The sequence below is a fragment of the Triticum aestivum genome, chromosome 2A (genome assembly GCF_018294505.1).
Source record: "Triticum aestivum cultivar Chinese Spring chromosome 2A, IWGSC CS RefSeq v2.1, whole genome shotgun sequence".
NCBI lineage: Eukaryota > Viridiplantae > Streptophyta > Magnoliopsida > Poales > Poaceae > Triticum > Triticum aestivum.
This window is the reverse complement of record NC_057797.1, coordinates 697971101-697991073: the sequence shown is the minus strand read 5'-3', so window position 1 is coordinate 697991073 and position 19973 is coordinate 697971101. Positions and strand designations below refer to the sequence as shown.

Sequence of the window (19973 nt, the reverse complement as noted above, 5' to 3'; positions counted from 1 at the left end):
GCAGCCTGTTACATTTCTGAATGGGTAATGTGACAATTAACCTGTGCTGTTAGAAGAAAGGGTGAATCAATCATATATATTCCCACGTTCACCTCTCTAGCTAAACTCCTACCTAAATTTTCACAAACCTCCACACGTACCCTCGTTCACCTTTAGCTAAAGTTTCACAAACCAATAAGCTAAAATCAAACTTTCATCTTTGCCAGCGTGGGCTTATTCAACCAACATGGATCCGGAGTCCAGAGATCGAGATTTGTCGAGGGAGCTCGGTGGCGTCTAGGCAGGGGAGTTAGTATGCTCCAGCCCAGAAACTCCGGGAAACGGCTCCAGCGAGGTGACCGGGAGGTGATCTTCTGCCTTCTCTCGACACCAGCGACGTCGTGGGTCCTCGTCCTCTTCGTGTGTTGCTCTAGCGGACGAGGACCCCAACAGTTGCTGCATCAATGATGGAGACGGCGCCACGTTGGAATAATCTGCTTATGCTCTTTCTCCATCTCGGTAGCGTTCTAATGGTCTTCAGATCCGTGAGATTTGTCTGATGGTCGACGCACAACGCTTTCTCGGGTGGCGTTAGCATCGCCTATTACAGTTGTGTTTGGTCTTTTGCAATAGGGTGTGTGGATGGCGGCAAACAACGATGTTCCTCTTCTTTGACCGCGTCGGATGAAGTTGACGGTGCTGAGATGTAACAGACATGAGAAAGTATCCCAGCTGACGTGCTAAAAAGCCTCGATCGCGTCGCTTACAGCGATTCCGTTCGTCGGCCCGAAAAGCATCCTTATACCCGAAGATGCTCCTCTAGATATGGGTATGATGGCAAATCCTTTTTTTTTCAGTGTTGCCTCGGCGACTGTGAAAGACGATGGTGGACGACCTTTCAGCGTGACACAAGATTCCGCCAGAGTAAAATTCTAGTTTTACTTTTTGTGTAGTCTTTAATGCAATATTGCAAGACATATATGTATGTCTCTTATAGTGACATTGTGTGTACTTTGTGTAACCCGGCTTTTTAATGAAATATATGTGGTTACTTTAAAAAAGAAACTCCAGGCGGCCGTCCTTGCTCGCCCTAATGCAATCAATGTATGAGACTGGCTAGATGTCAGTCGATTATTTTTTTGTCAATCGATCTGTTTTAAGTCGTCACATGTGAATGAATGACCATGTCGCTTTCTTCAACCTCCTTCCCATCCTCATGTTCATCTTTTTTCCCAAACCGTCTCACGTACCACCAGTCCAACCGCATGCTATTGCCGCCCGCGACCGGCGCCGCTCCCGTGCTTGCCTCACCGCACACCGCCATCCCTCTAACCCCGACGAACCTCCATATTTTTCCGTCAAATCTATATCCCCGCGCCCCTATCATAGATACCCGAATGCTCCTTCCTTCTCTCCGGCGGCCGCTGCTTCCATCATGCAAATTCGACTGACCAGGTGACTGACATTCAACTAAACTACGATACATCATGTTAGAGCATCTCCAATAGCCGCGCTGGAATTTGGTTTTTTTTTTTGCGCGCGCAATCGTTTCGGGAGCTCCAGCGGAGGCGCAAAAACCACGCACGCGGCATAAGCAGTTCAACGCGCGGGCCGAAATGGCATCACGTGCCGCTTATTTCATGCGCCCGCTTCCGCGCGCTGCACACTCGAGCGCCCGCGCCGCACCCTCTCCGCCACGCCGCTTTCGCCCCGCCGCCGGCGAATTCGCCCGATGGACGGACGATGGAGCTACCATGGGCGGCATGAGTAGCTTCGGAGCTACCAATGGAGGCCATGGGTGGCTTTGGAGCTATCATGGGAGGCATGAGTTTTGCATCTTTCATGGGAGGCGTGGGAGTATCTCCGGATGACATGGGTGGACGCATGTCTTCCAGTGTGCCTCACATACCTTCGCATGATGCCGTTGGAGATCTTGCCAACGCCTTTCGAGCTCCCCATGATAATGCGGCGCGACACAATAATGAGGAGGAGGAAGAATCATTTTTGGAGGATGAAGAATCAGAGGAAAAGGAGGACGAAGACGAGGATGAAGCATGATTGTTGATGTGCCATTTGTTTGTATGAACTTTTATGTCATGAACTTCGTTGCATGATTTTGAACTTGGTTGGATGATAATGTGATGTGGCATGATTTTGAACTTTTATTTATGTCATGAACTTGTTTGGGTGATTTTAAACTATGCTATCTCTTGTTTTGATGTTTGAAATATCATCATATTGTCTTCAAAATGCAACATATGACAAACGTCGGCTGCTCGCGCCTTGCAGTTTAGCGCGTCTGCTGGAGCGGCTTGGGCACGCTATATTTTGCAGCGGCCGCTGGAGCCAGTGCACCGCGACGCGTAAAAACTGACAATTCCAGCGATATAAACTGTTTTTTAACGCGTCGCTTGTTGCGCGGCCGTTGAAGATGCTCTTTTCTTATGCATGCAAAGTTGCAAACCCAGTTTTTAAGGAATGGACGCGGAAAGTACACTTCTATATGCTGTTGTATGATCACAAATCGTCAGTTTTGTCGGAACGAATAACCAAGAAACCCCAATTACAAAATAAATAAAAAAGAATATGAAGAGCTCAAGAGCGAGAGAGGAAGCTCAAGAAAAGAAGACTTCTCCGACGAGCTTTTGTCACGAACACATAACGTGGCAGCGTAAGCCAACGGCCGTACCCGTACGTGACGCATCCGTTCTCACGACCCGATCTTGTCGAGGCCGTCGGCGACGGTCTTCATCTTGGGCCGGAGCTCCGGGTCGGCCTCGGTGCACGCCAGCGCGACGTGGAACGCGGCGACGATCTCCTTCTTGGGCAGCGCCGGCGCCTCCCGCAGCAGCGCCGGGTCCACCATCTCCGCCACCGGCCGCGCGTCCTCGAACCCGCGCCGCACCCACCGCACCGCCTCCGGCACCGCCTCGTGCTCCGCGCTCCCGGACCGGTCCGTCGTCGTCGTGGACGGCCCCGAGAAGGACGCGGACGTCGACGGCGACGCGTGGTCCGCCGGCCCCCGCCCCGTCAGCAGCTCCAGCAGGATCACCCCGAAGGAGAACACGTCCCACTTCTGCGCCGGCCGCGCGCCCGGCGCGCGCGCTTCGGGCGCCCGGTAGCCGCTCGCGTGCGCCTGCGCCGGCGCCGGCTTCGTGTAGGGGATGGCGCCGCCGAGGAGGCTGCCGCCGGAGGACGGCGGCGCGGCGTCGGGGCCGCAGCCGGCGATGGCGAGCAGGCGGAGGAGGCCGAAGTCGGCGACGCGCGGGGTGAAGTCGGCGTCCAGGAGGATGTTGGACGGCTTGACCTCGCCGTGGACGAACCGCCGGGTGCTGCTGCACTCGTGGAGGTACGCCAGGCCGCGCGCCGCGCCCTTGGCGATCTTCAGCCGCGCCGCCCACGACAGCACAGGCTCGCCGCTGCGACCTGCAACGTCGACATGGGTGTATTACTAAGAAACAAAATGATGGGCATTTATTCTGAATAAGAAACAAAAATGCTACGGACAGAATTAACGTCCACATCGCCAGAAATAAAAACTTTGGCGCTTTGCACGGACACAAGCAGCCATGACATGCCACTGTTCATGGACACTGACTGCATATGAGGAAGAGGAAGGGATTTGTGCAGCGAGCATTAATTGCCACGTTGTGCCTGATTTGTCATTCACTTGACAGTGGTACTAGTAATTGTTGCCGCAAGCACATGGCTTCTCACAACACGCAAACCAAGCATTGCTGCCCGCACACACCACTTTTATGGCGTCCTGACAAAGTTGTCAAGCTTTGCCCTATCAAGGCCCGAAAGCCACATAGAAAGGCAGCATCAACAGCAGCCTCAGCAGTCAGCACTACACTCATCACGGATCACCCAGTAATCAAAAGCGCTCGTTGATCACGCTCATGCATGCGCGTCGCCGAGGCGTGCCTCCGCGGTCTCAATTATCATCACCTCTCCGCGCTCTGCTTTCTGCTCGCGTGGAAGGCCTTTTCGGGTCATGTTTAGCCCCGGAAGATCATTCTGTTAGGCCGTGACAGTGACAAAGGTTCCAGGCCTAAAAAGGTCCCCTTTCCCCCCCTTCCAGGCTCTGCAGTCTGCACGAAGGAATCAGGATGCTGGAAAGGCATTCCTTTGCCCTTTCCCTCTTGGTTTGTCAGTATTGTGCAAGTGCTGGTATGGAGGATACCTTAAAAATGACATGATCCCATGAGGCATTGGACTGTAAAGCGTGCGTGTACGCCATAAACAACACGTAGTTTTTGGTGCAGCATATTCAGTTAGCGGCCGGGCCCAGCTTATGGCGCGACTCTTGGCTCTTAAGTCACGCAACAAAAAAAAAGCTCTTAAGTTACGCTAGCAACTCCCCTGGTTTTCAAGCAGACAGCGACGGCTCGCTGCTGTTACTGGAGAGCACGAGCGAAGACACGAGGCAGAAATGTTTTTTCTTTCTTTGCATGTCACTGGAACCATCCATCCGTCCGGTCGACAGCAGATGCCCGGCATGGGTGGCAGAGTGAGTGTGGTCCATCTCCGTCCGGGGACACAGGTCGGTGCCGTGTTTGGAAGCTTTCGCTCTCGCCGCTTGTCCTGCGGTGGATCGAATCGCCTGACCGGTCCGTCGTCCGTTAGGAAACTGTTGATGGGATGATGCCTCCGTCGCACGGCACGTCGGCACGGCAGGTGGTTCGATCCTATAGATAGAACATGCCTCGTGGTGGCATCTTCAAATCCTACCGCTAAACCTAAAGGTGACATGTTATCGGACAAAAGGGCGCAAAGCCTCCAAGACAACGCCTTCAAAAAAGACTAGCCGCTCACATGTCAAAGTCAGTTGGTTCGCCAGACTAAGTTAGACCCTGGCCTATAACCGTCAAACCAATATCTTCGAAGCTATGTCTCTCACCAGTCATTGTCCACCATTCTAGTCATGCTCACACAGAATTAGGCGGGACAAAGGATACATCACCGGAAGGGAAGACAACACCGCGCCGCTTCCGATCATTGCCGCACCGCCATCTCGCCGATGGCTGCCGTTTGCGCCTAACAGTCGCCGCACCAAGATGCACCACCTAGATGTCATCAATGGTCGTTCCGGCCCACGATGGAGCCAACGTTGGCCTCGGTAGGGCCCTTGGGCAACGGTGAGGGGGAGGATCATGCCGCCTTGCCCAACCTCCCTACGAGACCGGTCCGACGTCCGATGCACCGCACATGACCTGCATGATTCGGCATGCCTCGCGGTCGCGAGCTGCACCAGCCTGCGTCCGTCACCCCATCGTTCAACACATTGGGGTATGTCGGATCTGCATGTCCCAACCACCACGCCATGCGAGCGTCTCTAGAGACGTCTGAGAGGGGCCGCACGCCGAGGTGCAACACGATTAAGCTTGATCCATGCTCCAGCCACATGCCAAATCCACGTCCGGGGTGCTGGTGGACCATGTGCAAACACTGGCTTGACCTTCCACGCGCAGACATCGTTAGTTGCATGCGAAGGGAGATGCCCTGCGAGCTGGTACCGCATGAGCTTTGCCCGACGACGACGAGGATGGAAAGCAGAAGAGGAGGGCAAGGAGTGGGGGATGGGTGGGTGGGAGACCGTAGAAATTTATTTGATGGTGTGTCATGGATTAAAATAAGGAGGAACCATACCCTAAATCTACTACCTCTGTTTCGGTTTATAAGTCCTACGCGTATACCTAGGTTGCCAATTTTATCACTCTAATATAAACTATATGACACAAAAATTATATTATTTGAAAATAGAACATCTAAAGTTTATATTGGTATATTTTTTGTAATATATGACTTGTATTAGGTTGGTCAAATTGACAACCTAGGGGTACGCGCACAACTTGTAAACTGAAAGAGAGGTAGTATGTTTTTTGTTTGGCAAAAGTTATGACCCTTCCCGTGCACTGAAATTCTTGCCACATGTCATCATTGGTTGTACTATTATTATGATCCAATATATCTTATATTTTTACAGGGGAATATACCACATTTCAATGCTGTTGTCGTGCATTTAATACGTAATCAAGCAACATAAAAGTAAAATAAATACTAACCCACACTCTATGAAGATGATTTACTATCCTAGTGAGTTTGGCTTCAAGTTATATTACCAGGAGCAGCAAGTTTTGTTCAAAGCGAAAGAGCAGTAAGCGAGTTGACCGGTGTTGTTATAAAAAAGAAAAGTTGACCGGTGTTACTTTTACTTACCACGCAGCGCGGTGGCGAGGTTGCCGTTGCCGACGAAGTCGGTGACGACGAGCTTCTCGTCCGGTGACCAGTAGTAAGCGCGCAGCCGCACCACGTTGGGGTGCCGCACCCGCCCCATCGCCCGCGCCTCCGCCCTGAACTCCTTGCACCTCTCTGCGCCACCACCGCCGCCGCCCAGCCGCCGGACGGCCACCGGCGTCGAGCCATTGCCCACCACCACCTTGTACACGATCCCCTTCCCTCCCTTCCCCAGCACATACGCGGACGACCGGAGCAGCTCGTCCAGCTCCATCCGGAATCCCCGGTCGATCGCCACAAGCTCCCCGTCGGCGCCGCTGCACTTGCCGTCTCCTTCTTCCTCGTCGTCCGACGAGCCGTCAACCCAACCTCTGTCACGGCGGCCCCAAATGCAGCCGCACAGCCCCTTGTTCCGATCATCGTCGTCGTCGTCTTCGGCGATTGCGCGGCCACGGCCGCCGCGGCCTTCCCTCCGGTCCTTGACTTTCCAGTATATGTACACCAGGATGATGCCGACGAGGGCGACGCCGGCGGCGTCGGCGACGGAGATGAGCGCTATCAGGCTTGATTTAATTGGCTGGTGCTGGCTGTCGTTAGAGGCGGAGGCTGTTGATGAACTGGTGTTCTGTGGCGGCGGCGATTGCGTCGGCGGTGGGACGGCTCGGCAGGCAACTTGGAGCGGGAAGCCGCAGAGAGCGGGGTTGTTGAGGAACGCGGTGGGGCCCTGGCTGGCGAGGGAGCCCGTCTGCGGGATGGCGCCGGAGAGGTTGTTGAAGCGGAGGTCGAGAGTGACGGTCGCCGGGAGGCGGCCGAGCTCCGGCGGCACGATGCCGGAGAACTGGTTGTGCGAGAGGTTGAGTGTGCCGGAGAGCTTGGGGAGCTGGCCGAGGTCCGGCGGGATGGAGCCGTTGAAGGCGTTGGAGGAGAGGTCGAGCTGCTGCAGGCTGGACAACTCCGGCCAAACACCGGCGGGCACCTCGCCAGAGAAGGTGTTTCTGGAGACGATAAGACGCTGCAAGCTCCGGCAGTTCCGGAGGTCGAGCGGCAGCTCGCCGGAGAGCGAGTTCCGGGAAACATCGAGGTTCTGCAGCCTCGGGAGGTCGCAGAGCGCCATGGGGAGCTTGCCGGTGAGCGCGTTGTTGTAGAGGAAGATGGAGTGGAGCGAGGAGGCGTTGGAGAGCGCGGCCGGGATGCCGCCCGTGAGGCGGTTGTCGTGGAGGTTGAGCCGGCGGAGGAAGAGCAGCGAGCCGAGCTCGGAGGGGATGTAGCCGGCCACGTTCTTGCCGGCGACGGCCAGGCCGACCACGCGCGGCTGCGAGGAGATGTTGGCGCAGGTGACGCCGGGCCAGCGGCACGGGTCGGCGTCCGACTCGGACCACTTGGCGAGGGCCGAGGCCGGGTCGTCGGTCACGGCCGCCTTGAAGGCCAGCAGCGCGAGGCCGTCGTCGGTGAGCGCCACGGCCGGCGCCGGCGGCAACGCGAGGAGCAGCAGCAGGAGGAGAATCGTGGTCGGGACCGTCCTCATGAGCAGAACAAACTCTTCTATCGTCTGTGTCAGCGTGTGTCCCTGGCTAACACTGACTGTCAGTGGCCACAGAGAGGCGCGGCAGCAGAGGTTAGAGGGGTTATAGAAACCGACAGATCTGCGGCAGCGCTGCGGTTGGAATCGAGTGGACACCTTGGATTTCGAAGGCGCCCCGGATGTGAGTGGTGGTGATGGAATTTTTCTCCTTTTCGTTGGCATGCTAGGAGTAGTGAGGAAGTGGTTATGCGTGGAAAGATGGTTAATGGTGGCTGTCTTCATTAGAGTGGGTAGGGCCCCGGATGTGGTAATGGGGCTCGTAGTAGCCGGAGAGAGACGTGTGGGGGAGGGGAGTACAAGGGAAGCAAAGTTGTGTGTATGTGCGCTTCGTGGCTGGACTGTAGAGTATGATGAAGGACGTTGCGGTGAGCCAAAGACTGGAGGACGGCCGGGTAATCATTCCTGTGGGTATGGACTTTAGGTGGCCTGGTTGGTGAGGTGAGTGGGTGAGCGAGCGAGCTCTGTTCGTGCACTTGCCGTTTGCCATATGCATCTCACTGTAGAACCAAGTATATCTGCTATGTTAGGGCATCTTGAACGCCGACCCTCAAACTGCCCGCAACCGTTTGGACTGCGCGGTCCGGATGTGTTTTGTCATTCAATGCGGAGCTGTATCGGTTCGCTCGGCAGGCAAACATAAGGTCATTTTTTGAGTCTAAATGCACCTTCGTGATGTTCCTTGGTCCCTCATTGAACATATTGTCGAAACTAAATCCAGCAGATCTCTCGGTAGAGTATACTAAACTAGGCTACTTGGCATGATGGTAGCAAAAACACATGATTTTAATCAGGTTCAGGCTTTCTAGAGGAGATAAAACCCTGCACCCCGCTTGTGCTTTATTATGTTGGGGTGTATGAAGAGTAAAAAGTACCGAGAGATTTCAATGTGTCTATCTACGAACCTGGCCCCTCGGCTTATATAGTGTACCCCTGGGGGGGAGGGGGGGGGGTCCTACGTTACATGGATGCTAGTCATCTACGTACAAGGAGGTAGAATCCTCCATGACCCCAACATCTTTTCTTGCCCATCAAAGTCTCCTGGAATCTTTTTTAACATTCCATGGGTCGTCTGAAGTGGCCCATGATGGAACCGACAAGGGGTCCTCAGATCGGTCCACCAGGGCGAGAACTGTCATGGTAAGAGGCCCCTTAGTTGGGAATCCTGTTGGGTAACGTAACATGTAATTTAAAAATAAATTCCTACGATCACGCAAGATCTATCTAGGAGATGCATAGCAACGAGAGGGGGAGAGTGTGTCCACGTACCCTCATAGACCGAAAGTAGAAGCGTTAGGTTAACGCAGTTGATGTAGTCGAACGTCTTCACGATCCAATCGATCTAGTACCGAACGTACGTCACCTCCGAGTTCAGCACACGTTCAGCTCGATGACGTCCCTCAAACTCTTGATCCAGCAGAGGGTTGAGGGAGAGTTTCGTCAGCACGACGGCGTGGTGACGGTGATAGTGATGTGATCCGCGCACGGCTTCGCCTAAGCACTACGACGCTATGACCGAAGAAGTAAACTGTGGAGGGGGGCATCGCACACGGCTAAGGAACAACTGTTGTACTTTGGGATGCCCCCTGCCCCCGTATATAAAGGAGGAGAGGGAGGAGGCCGGCCAAGGGGCGCGTCATAGGGGGGAAACCGACTAGGACTCCCAATCCTAGTCGCCCCCCTTTCCTTTCTTTCGGAAGGGAAAGGGGAAGGAGAAGGAGAGGGAGAGGGAGAGAAGGAAAGGGGGCCGCGCCCCTCCCCCTTGTCCAATTCGGACTCCCTTGGGGGGGGGGGAGGGGGGCGCCACCCTTGCAGGCTCCCCTCTCTCTCCACTAAGGCCCATGTAGGCCCATTACTTCCCCGGGGGGTTCCGATAACTTCCCGGTACTTCAAAAAATACCCGAACCATTCCAGTGTCCGAATACCATCGTCCAATATATCAATCTTTACCTCTCGACCATTTGGAGACTCCTCGTCATGTCCGTGATCTCATCCGGGACTCCGAACAATCTTCGGTCACCAAAACACATATCTCATAATACAAATCGTCATCGAATGTTAAGCATGCAGACCCTACGGGTTCGAGAACTATGTATACATGACCGAGACACATCTCCGGTCAATAACCAACAGCGGAACCTGGATGCTCATATTGGTTCCTACATATTCTATGAAGATCTTTATCGTTCAAATCGCAATAACAACATACGTGATTCCCTTTGTCATCGGTATGTTACTTGCCCGAGATTCGATTGTCGGTATCATCATACCTAGTTCAATCACGTTACTGGAAAATCTCTTTACTCGGTCTGTAATGCATCATCCCGTAACTAAGTGTAGGATCGAAAGTATGTCTAGAGGGGGGGGGGTGATTAGACTACTTGACCAAATAAAACTTATCCTTTTCCCAATTTTAGTTCTTGGCAGATTTTAGCAACTTTGGACAAGTCAAGCAATCTTAACACAATTCAAGCAAGCATGCAAAGAGTATATGAGCAGTGGAAAGTAAAGCATGCAACTTGCAAGAATGTAAAGGGAAGGGTTTGGAGGATTCAAACCCAATAGGAGACACGGATGTTTTTGTCGTGGTTCCGATAGGTGGTGCTATCGTACATCCACGTTGATGGAGACTTCAACCCACGAAGGGTAACAGTTGCGCGAGTCCACGGAGGGCTCCACCCACGAAGGGTCCACGAAGAAGCAACCTTGTCTATCCCACCATGGCCGTCGTCCACGAAGGACTTGCCTCACTAGCGGTAGATCTTCACGAAGTAGGCGATCTCCTTGCCCTTACAAACTCCTTGGTTCAACTCTACAATCTTGTCGGAGGCTCCCAAGTGACACCTAGCCAATCTAGGAGACACCACTCTCCAAGAAGTAACAAATGGTGTGTTGATGATGAACTCCTTGCTCTTGTGCTTCAAATGATAGTCTCCCAACACTCAACTCTCTCTCACAGGATATGGATTTGGTGGAAAGAAGATTTGAGTGGAAAGCAACTTGGGGAAGGCTAGAGATCTAGATTCATATGGTAGGAATGTAATATCTTGGCCTCAACACAAGTGTAGGTGGTTCTCTCTCAGAAAAGGTAAGTTGGAAGTGTAGGTTCGTTCTGATGGCTCTCTCCACGAATGAAGAGGAGGTGGAGGGGTATATATAGCATGCACACAAAATCTAACCATTACACACAACTTGCCAATCTCGGTGGGACCGAATTGATAAACTCGGTCGGACCGATTAAGCAAATCTAGTGACCGTTAGGATTTTCGGTGGGACCAACATGCAACTCGGTAGGACCGATATGGTTAGGGTTAGGGCATAACGTAATCTCGGTGAGACTGATTACACAAACTCGCTGAGACCGATTTTGGTAATAAGCTAACCAGAGAGTTGGTCAGGTAAACTTGGTGGGACCGATGCGCTCATTTCGGTGAGACCAAAATGTTACGAAAGGAAAACAGAGAGTTTACATTGCAATCTCGGTGGGACCGATCTCTCATCTCGGTGGGACCGAAACGTTACGAAGGGAAACAGAGAGATTACAATGCCATCTCGGTGAGACCGAGATCCCTATCGGTGAGACCGATTTGCCTAGGGTTTGTGGCAGTGGCTATGACATCTGAACTCGGTGGCGCCGGATAGACAGAATCAGTGGGGCCGAGTTTGACTTTTGGTTTAGGTCATATGTGGATGTGAGAAAGTAGTTGAGGGCTTTGGAGCATATCACTAAGCATTTTGAGCAAGAGCCTCATTAAGCAACACCTCATCCCTCCTTGATAGTATTGGCTTTTCCTATAGACTCAATGTGATCTTGGATCACTAAGATAGAAAATGTAGAGTCTTGAGCTTTGAGCTTGAGCCAATCCTTTTGTCCTTAGCATTTTGAGGGGTCCACTTTTCTCATCCATGCCATGCCAATCATTGAGCTTTCCTGAAATATTAATCTTGAAATAGCATTAGCTCAATGAGCTATTTGTTGTTAGGAATTACCAAAACCACCTAGGGATAGTTGCACTTTCAATCTCCCCCTTTTTGGTAATTGATGACAACATATAGATCAAAGCTTCGACAAATGATAATAAGAATGAAAAACATTGTCGCTTTGAGAAGTATGTGAAAAGCAAGAGCTCCCCCTAAATTTGTGCATAGTTTAAGATTTGCTTTGGACTGCACAATGCACAATGAGTTAGGATCATGGGTTACTCTTCCATGTCACATACATCTTGGTGGAGCGCTCAAAATGATAATAATTAAGTACATGCACTCATCACCAAGCAAAGTGAATGATCATATGGGGATATAAAAGGATAATGTCATCCAACAAGCATTAAGGTAGCATATGATCAAACACATGATCATCCAAGTATCACACAAAAGCATAAAGTATCTCAAACAAGCAAATAACAAAGTTCAACCACCAAAAAAACAAGAGAGAACAAAGAGCAACACTCTCTCTCGAAGCCTATGATCTATACATTTTCTCCCCCTTTGGCAACAAGTTACCAAAAAGTTCATAAAAAATGCATAGTGCTAGATCGACTCTCAGGCTTGGTCTTCAGGTAGTGGTGTAGATAAAACTCCAAGGACGAAGGCATCAGTTGATGTAGATGGAGCTGGTGGAGTGGGTGCTGGAGCTGGTGGCACTGAAGCTGTAGCTGGTGCAGATGAAGTTGCTCTGGTGTCTGTAACTGGCATTGCAGCAGATCTCTGTCCTCTAGGCACTCTAGCAAAAGCATTAGTGGTAGACTTGCCCTTCTTCTCCTGCACTTCATCCTGAAGTTGCTCAACAACTGACTGTATCTCTGTGACCTTCACATCTAAATCATAGAACTTCTGCTCCATGATCCTCTCCAAGCTCTCCTGGTTTTGAGTCAGGGTGGCCAATCCCTTCTCCATCCTCAGAGTGGAGGCAATCAAGTAGCCAAGCTGATCTTACTTGCTCTTCAGAAGATACTAAGATGCCTCATCAATGGTTGGCATCTTTGCAACCTTTTCAGTCCTTGCCTTCTCCCTCTTTGCTTGTGCTTGCATAGAAGATGGTTCATTCTCATCCATCACCAAAGTGTTGTCCTCAAAGTCTGGGTAGATGGGGCATATGTTCCTTGTCCAAGAGATATGTGCCAGTGCCCATCTTGGAGTTGATTAGTTCCTGGATCTATGGGCATACCCACAACTTCTCTTCTGATCTGCAGCTATTCTTTATAGTTTCCACAATTAGGCTTATGACTTTGAACTTTTGAGGCACATCAAATATGTGAAGCAGGTTAATTGCATGGCCTCTTATCATCTTGTGATCACCCGACTTTGGCAATAGAGTGTGCCTGAGGATCCAATTGATTGTTGGCAAACCTGATAGAAGGTAATGTACTGATCCAAATTTGTGTGTCTCAAGAGCAGCATCTAGGATCTCTCTGTACATATGTGCCATGGTGTTGTGATCCTTCTTCTTCTTGGCATAGACATCCAAGTCATCTTCATTCTCCTTAGGAGTATTGATCAATTTTGCGCATTCTTCAACTGTTGACTGGTACCTAGTACCTTCAGACATCCAGACAATCCTTCCATCTAGGTAGAAATGAGCTGTGGAGTAGAACTGCATAATAAGCTCATCATTCCACTTTGTGAGCTTCTGCCCAACAAAGTCCTCTACTCCACAAGACTTGAAACTATCATAGACTCCATGATAGTGTTCTTCATTTTCCCTGATGTACTCCCAGTCCACCCATCTCATATCACAGACTATAGGCTTCTTGTCAAGCAACACTGTCTCATAGAAGTCATGTTGTTCCTTTGTATGGAACCTGTAGTCCACAATAGTTCTTCTCCTGACTGCATAGGGATCATTCAATCTCCACTGTCTAAGTCATGCATCCTTCCTAAGCTTCATGTCCTCAGCTACTGGATGAGCATCATTGTGATCTGGAATTTTGGGCTTCAACTTCCTCAAGACATGTGACTCATCATCATCATCTTCTATAGCAGCTTCAGTCACTGGGCCTTGTTCTTCTCTGCAGCTGGAATATTCCTTGTACTCCTCTTGGGTGCAGTTTTGGGTTTTGGAGCAGCTGCATTGGGAGCTTCTTTGGGCTTAGATGGAGCAGCCCCTGATTTTATAGCATCTCCCATAAGCTTTTGAGCTTTAGGTGCTGGTGCAGCAACCTCTTCCTCTTCATCTTCCATCATTGAGGGCTTCCCAATTACTCTGGCAATGGTCTTCTTGACCCTTTATTTCCTCTTCTTACCATCTCCAGTTTCCTTGGGTTCAAGAGTGAACTCCATTGTTTCTCCTGTGGAAACTTTCCTTGCCTTAGACATGGGCTGTCTTCTTGCTAGCATCTTAGTCTTCAGACCTGGCTTAGTTGCAGCAGCCGTGCCATATTCCTTTTTCAGAACTTTCCTCTTTGAAGTGGCCTCTTCCTCAACAGCCACATAGTCCTCATCCTCAGAATCTGAGGTTCTCTTCTTTCTAGTCCTGGTGGCTGCCTTAGGCAAGTTGCTGGGTGTACTCCTGCTTCCATCATCATAGCTGCTAGAGGGACTAGTGCCCTCACTCATGTGAACTTGCTGTTCAGACTTGTTCTGACTGTCACTCTGATCTTACATGATGCAAACACTGACAACAGACCCCGTGAATAGATATAGATGAGATAGATTGGATGAGCATCACAAAGTGCGGAGTTTTTTTGCAAAAGAATGAGTCAAAAGGTTAGTTTTAGTTTTCCACAGAAAGCATTTCGGATCTACCAATTTGAAAACTCGGTGATACCGAAGCAGCTTTTGGAACCTAAACTAGTGAACTCGGTCAGACCGAGTCACAGTTCGGTGGCACCGAGACTGCTAGGGTTTCACACAGAATTGAACTCGGTCACACCGATTTGCAATTCTCGGTCAGACCGAGAATCACATGTGCAATGGCCTTAGCCAAATCGGTGGAACCGATTTCAACAACTCGGTTGGTCCGAGATGATTTCGGCGGAAACCTAACCCTAAATTTTCAATCCACAACTAAACTACGGAGTGATTTCGCTAGATAGAGTGATCTCAATCGTGGCAAGATACATGGCAAAACAATGTGTTAGGAATCGGAGTGAGATTAGCACAAGGATCAAGTCCATACCCTAAGTGCGGCGATGGACCTGCTACGGCGGCAACGGCAGAGACGATTTCCATTGACGGCGGCGGAGACCAGCGGTGGGAGGCAGCTGGCGATGAGGAGGACAATCCAGAGACCCAGGGAGGCAGAGCAGGCTGAGCGTGGGCGAAGGGATTCAGAGAATTTTCCAAATTTTGGCCCAGGGATATATATAGCCTGACCCTGTCGGTGTGACCGAGTGGAACAACTCGGTGGCACCGAGATGCATAACTGCAAGCAGTTACTACAACTCGGTGTGACCGAAAAGTTCAAATCGGTTGCATCGAGGTTGAAAACCTAGATCGACTTAGTGATCTCGGTATGACCGAAATGGATGAATCGGTCAGACCGAAACGCACACAGAAGTTTTGGAAGTTTAAGTCTATGACGAATCGGGGACTCCGAGTGCTCCTCACACAGAGTGGTTCTAATCTGACTTGATCAAACTTTGTGATGTAGCATGAATAGAGTTTGAGACGAGAAAAGCATAGATAGCTAGAGAAGGTTCTTAGGCATTCTTGTCCATCCACTTGGCAAAAGAAAAAAAGGAAGCAAACAATCAAAACAGCAAGTGGATGTCCTCGAATGAGTAAATTATGGAACCAACATGCTCACACAATAAAATGGCAAATGAAATATGTGGCAAAGCATGCACAACCAATTCTAGCATCTATCAAGCAATTGGCGATGATTAGGTCATCTATATATGAGTATATTGACTTAGGAGTCAAATGAGAACATTTGATCATAGGTCATACTCATCGTTTAAGCACAAGTGGGGTTACCATTTTTACATAAAGCGTTGTTGTGTTCACACCATTAGATTTGCTTTAGCTCAATTCTTAGAGTAAAGCTCCCCCTAGATGTGAGATCCCCCCTAAGAGGTATGAACTAACCTTGGGTTTTGTCGATGATGACTTCATGTAGGTGTTGAAGATGTGGATGCTCAATGTTGATGTAGATCAATTGGAGCAATCCTTTGGAGTGAGTTGCACTTTCAATACCTACACGGGTTAGTCCCACAAGGAACAAACAAGGATATCCATAGACATAGAGTGATGCACACACAAGATGATGTCTATGAAAGCATTAGGTTACCTTGTCCCTTATCTTACCAACAAGAGGGTTTGTGACTCCTTGACCTAGTGTAAGATGTGGAAGTTGATTGCACTTGTTCTTGCCAAAATGATAAGAGTGAAGTATGTTGGCGGAGTCACCCTCAGGAATTCTCTAGTTCTTCTTCTTCTTCGGGATCCACATCATCTTGATGGGAATCCTTGGAGTTGTAGTCGTACTTGATGAAGTAGAACTTGATTTAGTCTTGGGAACCCACTTGACCAAGGCCTTAGGAGCTTCTTCAAATGCATTAATCTCCTCTTGAAGCTTATCCTTGCCTTTTTGCTTGTGGTCTTGTGGTGGAAGATCTTGAGCTTGTGTCCCTTTGAGGGAAGTAGGATCATACTTCTTTTGTTGAGGAACAAACTTCGACTTGGGGTAATGATCTTCTTCCCACTCAACTCCATTGGCATTGAACTTTCATTCAAAACCAACACCTTGGTTCTTCCGGTGCCTTCCTTGCTTGCGTACAATTTCCTCGAATTGCTTACTCCCGGCAAGGCTCTTGTAAACACCTTTCTCTATAATTCCCTTCAATAAGCTATTTTCTTGCTCAAGTGTAACTTGGCTAAGAGAATCATTAGTGGAATCAAGAGAACTACTAGAAGCAACAACATTGGATTGAGCATGATTATTGTTACTACTAGAGGAAGAATCTTTCTTGTTCTTGTTACTAGACTTGACTTGAGGCATGTAAGTGGATAAGAGTAAACGCTTAACAATGTAAGAAGAACTTTTCTTGCGAAGATCATCATTGATCGCTTTTAAGAACTCATGCTCTTTCTCAAGGTTGAGCTTTTCAAAACGTAATTTTCCATGAGTCCTTAAAAGTTCTCGATGATCTCCTAAGATAGTTTCATGAGCTAACTTAAGAGTGTTTAGTTCTTTAGTTAGAAACTCAATATTCTCCTTAGCATTGTCATTCATTTTATCTTGATTAGCATGATTAATTGACGTTTCATCATAGTATTCATCACTAGAGTTGTCAACAAGTAAATCATCATCACCTAACAAGTCATCTTCATCACTATTGAAATCAACATACTCGGTGTGTGATACCTTTGGGCCTTTAGCCATGAAGCATCTTCCAAGTCCTTCATTTGGTGAATCAAATATGTTGTAGGAGTTGGTTGACACAAGTGCTAGACCGGCAACACCTTCATCTTGAGTATATTCGGAGTCAGAGTGATAGCTTCTCTCAGAGTGATTGTCGGAGTCGGAGCCGGATACCCATTCACCAACATGAGCTTGATGTCTTCGTTTTGTGTAGCTCCTTGATGACTTGTCCTTCCTTTCCGAATCCTTGCTTCTCCAAGATGTTCTTCGTTCATAACGATCATCTCTACTCCTTCTCTCTCTTGATGGTGATTCTTCTCTTCTACTTCTTCTTTTTGGAGAATCTTCTCTTCTCTTGTAGGGTGTCGTACACTCATTGGAATAGTGTCCAGGTCTTCCACAATTGTAGCAATTTTGCTCTCGACTAGAAGATCTTTTGTCATTGTAGGACCTTGACTTGGAACTTCTCCCTTTGCTTCTACTCTTGTAGAACTTGTTGAAGTTCTTCACCATTAGGCTCAATTCTTCATTGAAGGTTTGTTTCTCACTTGATGATGTGGGAGCTTCACATGAGGCTTTGTAAGCACCACTTGACTTGTTATGGAGCTCCTCCTTATCCTTGAGTGACATCTCATGAGCAACAATTCTTCCAATGACTTCCTTTGGCTTGAGATCTTTGTAATTGGGCATCATTTGGATCAATGTGCATACGGTATTGATGACCCACAAGTATAGGGGATCTATCGTAGTCCTTTTAATAAGTAAGAGTGTCGAACCCAACGAGGAGCAGAAGGAAATGATAAGCGGTTTCCAGCAAGGTATTCTCTGCAAGTACTGAAATAAGTGGTAACAGATAGTTTTGTGATAAGATAATTTGTAACGAGCAACAAGTAACAAAAGTAAATAAGGTGCAGCAAGGTGGCCCAATCCTTTTTGTAGCAAAGGACAAGCCTGGACAAACTCTTATATGATGTAAAGCGCTCCCGAGGACACATGGGAATATCGTCAAGCTAAGTTTCATCACGTTCATATGATTCGCGTTCGGTACTTTGATAATTTGCTATGTGGGTGGACCGGTGCTTGGGTACTATCCTTACTTGTACAAGCATCCCACTTATGATTAACCTCTATTGCAAGCATCCGCAACTACAACAAAAGTATTAAGGTAAACCTAACCATAGCATGAAACATATGGATCCAAATCAGCCCCTTACGAAGCAATGCATAAACTAGGGTTTAAGCTTCTGTCACTCTAACAACCCATCATCTACTTATTACTTCCCAATGCCTTCCTCTAGGCCCAAATAATGGTGAAGTGTCATGTAGTCGACGTTCACATAACACCACTAGAGGAGAGACAACATACATCTCATCAAAATATTGAACGGATACCAAATTCACATGACTACTAATAGCAAGACTTTTCCCATGTCCTCAGGAACAAAAGTAACTAATCACAAAGCATAAAACATGTTCATAATCAGAGGGGTATTAATATGCATATAGGATCTAAACATACGATCTTCCACCAATTGAACCAACTAGCATCAACTACAAGGAGTAATTAACACTACTAGCAACCTACTAGCACCAATCCCGGACTTGGAGACAAGAATTGGATACAAGAGATGAACTAGGGTTTTGAGATGAGATGGTGCTGATGAAGATGTTGATGGAGATTGCCCTCTCCCAATGAGAGGAGCGTTGGTGATGACGATGGCGATGATTTCCCCCTTCGGGAGGGAAGTTTCCCCGGCAGAACAGCTCCGCCAGAGCCCTAGATTGGTTCCGCCAAGGTTCCGCCTCGTGGCGGTGGAGTTTCGTCCGAGAAGATGGCTTATATATTTTTCCCATCGAAAGACTCCATATATCAGAAGATGGCCACCGGAGGGCCACCAGGGGGCCCACGAGGTAGGGGGGGCGCGCCCCCACCCTCGTGGGCAGGGTGTGGCCCCCTTGGTGAAGTCTTGCTCTCAGTATTTTTTATATATTTGGAAAAAATCTTCCATGAAGTTTCAGGACTTTTGGAGCTGTGCAGAATAGGTCTCTAATATTTCTCCTTTTCCAGCCCAGAATCTCAGTTGCCGGCATTCTCCCTCTTTATGTAAACCTTGTAAAATAAGAGAGAATAGGCATAAGTATTGTGACATAATGTGTAATAACAGCCCATAATGCAATAAATATTGATATAAAAGCATGATGCAAAATGGACGTATCAAATCCCCCAAGCTTAGACCTCGCTTGTCCTCAAGCTGCAACATCCCAAATTTTCAATTTGGAATGATATACACTAGATCCTCATTGCATATCATATTTATTGCATTTTGGTTGATCCTAGAAATTTCACGCAACTCAAGGACCCTCTGAGAGAGTCGGGGATTTTGTTATTTTCATATTTGAGTTGTCTCAAATTTTGAAAATAGGATCGTTTGATTTTATTTATTTTATCTTCAATTATTTCTATTACAAAAATATAAGAGAGGGAATAAAATGACTTTCCCAAAATAAAGGAACATTGAGGATTTAATAAAAAAAATCAAATAAGAATTTATTTTGGTTTTATTTGCTATTTTATGTGAATTTAGGAAAAATGCGCGTTTTTAAAAATTGCATTTAGGCCCCAAATAAATGTTCATCCCGTGCGGCTTGATTTTAGAAGCCGGGGAAAATTTATTCTGGGATTTTTGGAGTCCGTTAGTATTTCTTTTGTTTTTTTCCTAGCGTAATTATTTAAAAAAAAGTCCGAACCGACCTTGGGCCGTAACCGGCCAGGACTCCCCTGGCCGGGCCTTTTTAAGCGCCCAGAGGCCCCCGGCCAAAGCCCAGCCGCGCCCCCGCCCTAACCCTAACCCTAGCCAGCCCGCGCCGCCG

At 48.7% G+C, this 19973-nt stretch overlaps 1 protein-coding gene across 1 annotated transcript; it reads right to left on the bottom strand.

The window, feature by feature from the left end:
- Window positions 1-2447: 2447 nt before the first annotated feature.
- On the bottom strand, window positions 2448-8084 carry LOC123190334 (receptor protein kinase-like protein ZAR1). Its single transcript, XM_044602957.1, has 2 exons — window positions 6202-8084; window positions 2448-3405 (listed from the first exon to the last, which is right to left on the bottom strand). The coding sequence occupies exons 1-2, from the start codon at window positions 8021-8023 to the stop codon at window positions 2690-2692; spliced, it is 2538 nt and encodes an 845-aa protein (XP_044458892.1). The 5' UTR covers window positions 8024-8084; the 3' UTR covers window positions 2448-2689.
- Between the last annotated feature and the right edge of the window lie 11889 nt (window positions 8085-19973).

Bases quoted from the DNA above. Each gene is read 5' to 3' on its own strand.
- LOC123190334 (XM_044602957.1), bottom strand. From the start codon at position 8,023: ATGAAGACAGCCACCATTAACCATCTTTCCACGCATAACCACTTCCTC. The intron at 3,406-6,201 runs GTAAGTAAAAGT...TCGACGTTGCAG, and splicing joins CCTCGCCACCGCGCTGCGTG to GTCGCAGCGGCGAGCCTGTG.